Raw genomic sequence first — 8779 nt, 5'->3', positions numbered from 1 at the left:
AAGCGGAAACGGGAGAAACCGGCTAGTCGGATCCATGTGTTGAACTCTTAGTTTCAAAACTCCCCCACGTCATAGTGGACACCCTCGAGTCGACTCCTTTTTTACTTTGGCCATGTTATTGTTCGAGTTTGCATTTTGCCCTACAAAGTCAATCAAAACTTCTTTGACTCTCCCTAAATAGGAACACATTAACTGGGTACTCAATCACATCAACCAAGTACTTGAGCATGTCGTGCTCCGCATAACCCCTTACGTGAAAGGTCTTCGAATGCAACCAACATATTTATTCTAGCTTTTTTTATTATTGTCATGCCTAAATATCGAATGTGCTGCTTAACGTTCTTAGGCTCCATTTTTCTCGATGTAAAATCGGTGGGTGTAAAACAAATTTTAAGCCTTTTTCCACTTAAAAATGGGTGTAAAATTCATTTTACGCCTATTTTAAGTCAAATGAAACATAGCTTCATTGTAATTTTATTGCAAGAAAATAGGATTTGAGCAAGGGAAAATTAGTGGTTGACGTTGGGAACAAATGAATTGGTGGGATATTAGCCAGAGACCCTCTTACAGAGCTTAATTAGCAAAGTAAACTATGAAGATTGCACGGGGTGTGCAGTCTTACGGTCCACCCACTTGTGAAACAACCGCGTTATTTGTTATTTCTTTTATACTATAACACTCCCCCTCACGTGTGGCCCCTCTCTTTCTTTGGGCTGGCCTACACGTAGCACATGTGGCCCCATTTTTGAGTTGACCATTGCATGTGGATTTTTGACACCAGGAAGGCTTGAACTCAGGACCTTTGCTTTGATACCATGTGAAACAAGTAGTTACTCCAAAAGCTTAAGCTGTTGGAGAAAGCGTTATTTATTCTTTTATACTCTAACACCAATTGCTCCAAAAGCTTAATCTGTTAGAGTTGGTGTTATTTAATCATTTATACTTCAACACTCCCCCTCACGTGTAGCCTCTCTTTTATGGGTTTGCCCTACATGTGGCACATGTGGCCCCTCTTTTTTGGGTTGGTCCTACACGTGACATAGGTGGCCCCTCTTTTGGGTTTGGATGTACACGTGAATTTTTAATATCAAGGAGTTGAGTTTTGGACCGAGAATATGTTGATATGATACCATGTGAAATAACCAATTGCTCCAAAAGCTTAAGCCAATAGACTTGGTGTTATTTAATCATTTATACTTCAACAACATTCACTGGGCTCTTTAATTCAGCCATTGGATTCTACAAACCTTCCTTATTTGGCTGCCAAGTTGGCCATCGTAATTTTTGTGAAGCTTTTAAATACTAGAGAGCTGGAACAAGAACCTAACAACCATATGTGACAAATGCCTTGAATTTTCTCTCTAATATATTTCCTTTATTAGCTTTACTCCTTCCAAATATAAGAAGATAAAGATAAGTTCATCTTTATGGCAAATCTCTGCATTCATTCATTAGTTTGAACGAAGACAATTTTACCATTTTTAGAGAGTTCAGGTTATATATGAGTGGCTACTGCTATGTCATGGATTGAAGGGAAGGAGAAAACTTGGCCGTAAACATGGCTTTTGGAGATGGTTTTGATCATGTTTTGGGTTTCAAGCGCATGACATTCGTAGTTGTTCTTTCATTTGTTCTTGTTTTAAGCAGCCGTGGAGTGGAAGGAGGAAGAGGTCTGTCTGTAGAAGAAGATTTGGAGTTGGAGAGACAACTCAAGCTTCTCAATAAACCAGCAATCAAGACCATTCAGGTATAAAATTTATTTGGGTTTTTATCTCCTTTGTTGTGAGAATGAAGAGAAAATCAGGAAGAAGAAGAAGAAGAAAAATGATAAGATTTCAAAAAGAAAAATATAGCAAAATTTTACTTTTACGAGGACATTTCACATAATAACATCTCCAACAATGTTAATGAAAAAAAGAAAACGTAAGGGTGTGGCTCTTTGGCTTAAAGTCATGGGTATGCTCCCCATTGAAGCAAGTTCGAATCTCCATGGCCTTTACTTGATGCGCGTGGTTTACGGGTGATTTGTTAGAAGGGTTGTAAACACCCGGGCAAAATCACAACGTTCAGCGGAATAAAATCGCGTAGAACAAAATTTTAACGACTTTGCCCTAAACCATGATAAAATAAAAGACATGTAATGAGCAAAATACCTTTCTTTGAGTTGAGATGAAAATCCGTCCGCTTGATCTGCTCCCCGAACGTTCGTGAAGGTTCCAAACACCACGAACCCACAAGTTGATCTGATGGGATCCTTTGTTTCACGCAAAGGGTTGAAGAACAACTATTGTTCTCACTTATATTCTGATCTAAATCAGAATATTGAATGGGATAAACAAACTTCGTTGATGGAGCTTTGATTAGTTTTCATCAAACTAGGAGAGAGAGAGAGAGAGAGAGAGAGAGAGAGAGAGCTATGGACATTTTTCCAAGTGTTTCACACATAAACAATCATCCCATATTTCTCATATATATTGTGTTGTTTCTATCTTTAAGACAAGACCAAAAATATCTCCCACAATCCCTTGAAAAAGGAAAACTAGTCAATTAGCTTTTTGAAAAATAGAAACCAAAACAATGTGATTCCTTTTTAAAGAAAAACTTGGACTTATAGCTTGCCCAAGCTTTGGAAATTGTGGGTTACTTGTTGTTGGTTGCAAAAAGATCTCCTAAAAGATCTTCACTTTATTCTCTTTTATATTTTTCTCTCTTTATAGGAAACTTCTTTCTATTTATTCTCCAAAAAGACACAAACCAAAGTAAATCAATTCACATCACATTGGGAATGCCACCTTGGACTTTTTTTTTGCATGGGACCCACTCAAAATTCGTCATATATGAAATAGACAAAATTTCATTGTTAAAGGGCACTATCTCTAACATGATTCTGTGCATCCGTAGGGAATAGTCCCGCCCTAAAAATTGGGGTGGGGATACCCTATGTCAACAAAAAGAAAAAAAAAATCCTATTCTCGACTGATTGCTGCAAAAAGTTGAGGTGCAATTTGTTCTGGCTTTACTAGCGAAGGAAAGAAGAAAAAAAAGGAAAAAATAATAATGGGAGAATTAACGGAGATTATCGGTTTTTGCAGACAGAAGATGGTGATATCTTTGATTGTGTTGACATCAACAAGCAACCCGCTTTGATCATCCACTGCTTAAGAATCACAAGGTTCAGGTATGGTAATTACTTATGGGAGAATTTGTGTTCATCATATTATATTTAATTATGGGAAAGAAAAAGGCGCGAATATATCATTCCCCTTGCATTATGTCTCGAATTATATTCCATGCATATTTCTATGGTTTCCTATGATGTGGGCTCATAGAGAGCCCCTAAATAATGGAAGCACAAACTGAAGGTTTTTTCATAGATGTTTTGTGTATCATGTACCTTTTTCCATACATATTTTGTGTACCTTGTACTTTTGAATTTTAATCTTAATGTATGGTCAAGCTCTTCAGTTGCCTTCGCCTATGGACGTAGAACATAACATGACGAACCACGTAAATCTTTTGTGTACTCGATTGTGTTCTTTTTGTTTTATTTCTTTGCTCACATTATTTACTTTCTTGTGTATATTATTTTGGCTATTGGTCATAGCTCACTACTTTGATGTGTAGTTTTACCAACCTCTGCTAAAATATCATTGAAAAAGAGAAACATATAAGGAAAAGGATAACAATCCTAGAAAGAAAGAAAAAAAAAATGTATTGTAAGGAAAGCAACTTACTCTAAGGTACTCTTCTGCTCTTACTATACACAGATGAGACCCAATTCATTTCCCAAAGAAACGATTAGAGATGGGGCATCATCAGTTGGCAAACAACTGCAAATAGGGCTTAAGGATGGAGGGTGCCCAACAGGAACAGTTCCTATTCGGAGGACTCAAAAGGAAGACCTAATTAGGGCAAAATCTTCCAATATGCCTCAACCCACATCAAGTGACCCCCGTTTAGGTCATGTAAGTAATGTTTCATCAAATTGATTCTTATCAAATATTGGGAGGAGAAATCCCCCCTCACTCTCCCATTCTTCTTGTTTTTTTAATGCATTATTTAACCCATAATCATATAAAAAATTGAGTGCTGATATCTGTTATTTTCCTAGAATGCATTCTTCAGAACAACCGAGGAAGTGTATTATGGAACAAGATTATACATGAATACTTGGGCCCTAGATATTTCAGATGACCAATACAGCATGGTCACTACTTGGGTTCGGAACCAACAAGAAAGTATTCAAGCAGGATGGATGGTAAGCTATCTCTTACATCTATCTTGCACGAGCACGCCTGATCTGGTACCATATAAAATCTCTCTCTCTCTCTCTCTCTCTCTCTCTCTCTCTCTCTCTCTCTCTCTCTCTCTCTCTCTCTCTATATATATATATATATATATATATATATATATATAGAGAGAGAGAGAGAGAGAGAGAGAGAGAGGTGTTCATGCGCAGCTGCTCAGATAGCTTATTATCGCAAAAGGCATTTCGCAAATGGTCTGTTGCATGTAAGACCAGCCATCTCGTGAAAGAAGACAAAAGATGCCTCAATTTGTAGTATAGGACTAAATTTTTTAAGTTTTTATTTACACTTTAAATCACTAGACTCATTTTTATAGCTTAGAATTGCATATATTTGAATTCTTATTGGATCTCGCAGGTACAACCAGCACTATTCGGAGACAGTAAAACTCGACTGTTTACATTCTGGACTGTAAGCTTAAAAAACCTCTTAGCCCGTTCTTTAATCTCGCTAATCGACTAACTAATTATTTGTTCTGTTGGTGACCAGAAAGATGCTTTCCACGGAACAGGTTGCTACAATACTATATGCCCAGGGTTTGTACAAGTTAGCCAAATGATACCCCTTGGCATGGTTCTACCAGTTTCTACCTACAATGGAACCCAAACTGATATCTTTCTTTACGTCACCAAGGTAAAAGAAATCAAACTCATCACTTCTCAACACATTGAAAAACTTCAAATGCTTTTTAAAGGGTCATTTATAGAAGTAGGATTGAGCCATAATAGTATGAATTATCTCTATATTTTCTTAGTCAATGCATTGTTTAAAACACTGCTTAAAATTTTCTCGAGTCCATTTTGGCTCACCTGAGTTGACTCCCATTTACCATGGCCAAATTCTCATCTAAGTCCGTGTTTTTACCTACTCAGTTGATCAAAACTTCTTTTACTCTCCCATGGTGATGAAAAAGCAATGCCGATCATTGACTTGCATGCGTCGACTCCTTTTTACCTTGGTCGAGTTCTTAACCAAGTTCGAGTTTAAAAATACTAGTTTACAATGACATGGAAAGTTCCCACATCATTTTCCTTACTACTATTTTTTAGAGTAGTTAGGTTCTCTGATTTCTCCCATCCATGCGTCGAATGTGATTCTCGTTTATTCCAAGTTTGGGAAATCTGTTTTTTTTTTTTTTTGAACTAGCACTCTATATAGTGTGCATGCATGCGGGCAAGAAAACCAAAAAGAGAGCATGAATCCCCAGAAATGGAAAAAAAATCATGTGAAAATGACCAAATCATCAGTCATTTTCACTCAGGTCTTTATTTTCAGAACAGGATCCCATTTTAGGAGTGTTTTCCCTTAATTTATTACTACTTTGAGTGCGAATAATTCAGATTTGCACCCACTTTTGAGCATTTTCACCCACCCTTGTTTCTTTCTTTCTTTCTTTATTTTGAATGTCTCATCTGGCTACATGGGCATGGTCTGACCCTTGCTTCTCTTCCTGAAAATGACTATATCTCTACCTCGGGGTATAAATGTTAAGAAAGCGGGCGAAAATATTACTTCCCTATTAGTATCTTTCCTTGATCTTAATATTATTGTTTTAGCTAAACATCAAATGTAAAAATTCCTAAAAACCCTGATCTCTTACTGAATGATGTACTTTAATTTAGAGAATTCATATCTAAAGCATAATCTAATGATTCATATAAAATGGGTTTCTTATAGTTTGGAATTGTAATGTTAATCGCATGGAAATAGGATTTGAGCAGCGGTGGAAATTGGTGGTTGAGTTGGGGAACAAACGAACAGCAGGTGGGATATTGGCCAAATGATCTCTTTGAGAGCTTAGCAGACAACTCTTCGTCGATTGCGTGGGGTGGGCAGACCTACGGCCCACTCAATAAACCATTGCCTCCAATGGGAAGTGGATTCACAGATGGATGTTACCTTGCTGGGATTCAGGTCATGAATGGGAATCTAATCTACTACGACCCTGAAAATCATGTTCGTAAGGTTGATGAGAATTGCTATCAAATAAGTAAGGCGTATCGCATAAAAGGTGACTTTGGGTTCTATATAGGGGGACCTGATTGCTATACATAAATGTAAGATGTGCCCATATCAAACTAAATAAGGAACATTGTTTTAAGTGTAACTCACCTCCTAAAGCTAGAAAAGTTTGATGTGCCCATCAAACTAAATAAAGAGTACATGATTGTGACCCATCTCCTCAAGCTTGTAATGTGACTCCCCAAACTACTCTCTCATTTCAATTTCCCTCTGGCCTTGTTTGGATTGCAAGAAAAACATCTATTGCAGAATATATTTTTTTCTACGGATATATTTGTTTCCATAATTTACGGGTAAATGGCGTGATTAGGCTTAGTTGGATGGAGGTTGGAGGCTCAATACCAGCTTACCTACCAAAAAATCATTATAAATTGATAGTCCTGTAGTAAAACTTGAAGTGGAGTAGTTCATGTTAATGTTTATCATTTGTAATCAAACAATGAAAAAACAATAAAATCTAAAAATGTCATCATATGGAATGGCTAACATTGACATCACACTAACATTTACAATCTTGGACTATAAAATCCTTGTACCCAAATGGCAGGCTCCCAGTATCAAATGTTGTAGTTCTTGGCTCCTGGAGCCACAAAACATCTTTAAGCTTTTTGATAGATGCAGTAAATAAAAAACCCTGTGTAGGGAAGTTTTAGTATCTAATATATCTTTCTATCTTCACCAAAAAAAAAAAAAAAAGACTGCAAATTCTAAGTAAATGCCCTAAGAGACCACATTGGGATTGAGGGCTAGGATCATAATCATGGTGGGACTTTTTTTTTAATGTTATAATCATGGTAAGACTGTAATGGAAATCAGTAAATTAGCCTTACTCAGTCATTGAATTCTACAGGCAATCTTTAATTGGCTTTAGAGTTGGCCATGATCTCATTTCAGACTGGATTGACGACATGGGATTTTCTCTCTACTGTACTTTGATTAAAATAAATTCATCTTTATGACAGAAAAATCAATTCATCTTTATGAAAGAACTCTGCATTCATGCACTAGTTTGAAAGGAGACAATTTTACCATTTTTACAGTCCATGTTGTATAGGAAAAAATTGAGAGGTCGTAAGGAGATGATCCATAGTGGCTGAAACTCAACTCAACTCAACTCAACAAAGCCTTTGTCCCAAACTAGTTGGGGTCGGCTAAATGAATCCTTTAGAAAAATTTCATGAAGAAGGAATCTACCCGGCTCTAATCCTAGCTCTAGTTGGGTTCTTCTACGTGGATCATTTTCTTCCATTCTGTCCTACGAGGATCATTTTTTTTTCCTATTGTTCAACCACTTTGGATTCATTTCATAGAAGAGTTGCAAAGTTTACGGCTGGGTGCCAACCTGATGCCAGGATAAAGGACGAGGGTTGGCGTCAGGTTGGCAACCCGCCGTAAACTTTGCGACTCTTCTATAAAATGAATCCAAAGTGGTTGAAAAATAGGGGGGAAAAAAACCTATTATAAGGGCATGTTTGGCTAACATGAAATTTTTTCTTGGAATATTAGCTTACCCAATGGTGAGGGAGGAGAGGACAGGGTGGAAAAAAGTCTGAAAAACAAGGAAACAACAAAGAGACCGATTCCGCTACATCGTGCTGCACCACAACGCGCTTCGTCGCCCATAACATAACCGTCGGCCTTTTTTAGCCATTCTCAACCACTACTCATTCGCGTATTCTCAAGTCTCTCCTTCCACCCGTCCTACCCCTCTCTCACCAGTCAACGTGAAAAAAAAAAATGGTTGCCAAACATGGCCTTGAGAATTTTCTTTTCCCTGTTTTTCAGCCACTTTGGATCATCTCGTTACTCAAGCCCTCTCGATTCTCTCCCTCCACCCTCTTGCCCCCCTACCTCCCACCACTGGATAAACTAATATTCCATGAGAGAAAAAAAAATTCATTGCGGCCAAACATAGCCTTAATAGTTATAGAGAAATTTACATGTGTGGATATTTAAAAGATTTTTAAAAGATAAAGCAAACTACACATTTATAAGGTTTAAAATGACCTCGGGCACCCAAGCTTTCCCATTATATATATGGAATATATTTAGGCTACTGATATTGGCACTACCATGTTTTGATAACTCCACTAACTCATCCTTTTTTTATTATTTAACCAGCAATCAAAGGTCATTACAACTCCCAAAAGGCTCTCAGAAGCCATTTAAGAAACAAAATACATCTTTTATAATTTAAACAGCAGTCAAAGATTAGTGCAATTATCAAAACATGGTGGTGCAAATATCAGTAGCCTAGATTTGTAGTAATGATACACACCCCCCCCCCCAAAAAAAATAATAATAATAAATAAAAAAATAAAAAAAAAGGAAGAAGAAGAAGAAGAAAAAAATAACCTGAAAATCTAAAAACCTCCCAAAGTAATACCTGAGAATGAAGTTTCCATTCATTATGCAATAGAGAAGCTCAAAATGCAATGCAACATGGTCAA

The 8779-nt window shown here is 37.1% G+C and overlaps 1 protein-coding gene across 1 annotated transcript; it reads left to right on the top strand.

The window, feature by feature from the left end:
* The first annotated feature begins 3005 nt into the window (after positions 1 to 3005).
* On the top strand, positions 3006 to 6538 carry LOC143881135 (protein neprosin-like). Its single transcript, XM_077384134.1, has 6 exons — positions 3006 to 3178; positions 3768 to 3965; positions 4112 to 4258; positions 4665 to 4718; positions 4797 to 4940; positions 6018 to 6538. The coding sequence occupies exons 2-6, from the start codon at positions 3768 to 3770 to the stop codon at positions 6360 to 6362; spliced, it is 888 nt and encodes a 295-aa protein (XP_077240249.1). The 5' UTR covers positions 3006 to 3178; the 3' UTR covers positions 6363 to 6538.
* Positions 6539 to 8779: the final 2241 nt, after the last annotated feature.

The sequence above is a fragment of the Tasmannia lanceolata genome, unplaced genomic scaffold (assembly GCF_043159265.1).
Source record: "Tasmannia lanceolata isolate RefF3 unplaced genomic scaffold, GAP_Taslan_0.1 ptg000007l, whole genome shotgun sequence".
In the NCBI taxonomy this organism is placed as follows: domain Eukaryota; kingdom Viridiplantae; phylum Streptophyta; class Magnoliopsida; order Canellales; family Winteraceae; genus Tasmannia; species Tasmannia lanceolata.
This window is presented reverse-complemented; position numbering and strand designations above follow the sequence as displayed.

Coding starts and splice junctions, on each gene's coding strand:
- LOC143881135 (XM_077384134.1), top strand. CDS start 3,768: ATGAGACCCAATTCATTTCCCAAAGAAACGATTAGAGATGGGGCATCA. Junction 3,966..4,111: donor GTGACCCCCGTTTAGGTCAT/GTAAGTAATGTT, acceptor TTATTTTCCTAG/AATGCATTCTTCAGAACAAC. Junction 4,259..4,664: donor GTATTCAAGCAGGATGGATG/GTAAGCTATCTC, acceptor TGGATCTCGCAG/GTACAACCAGCACTATTCGG.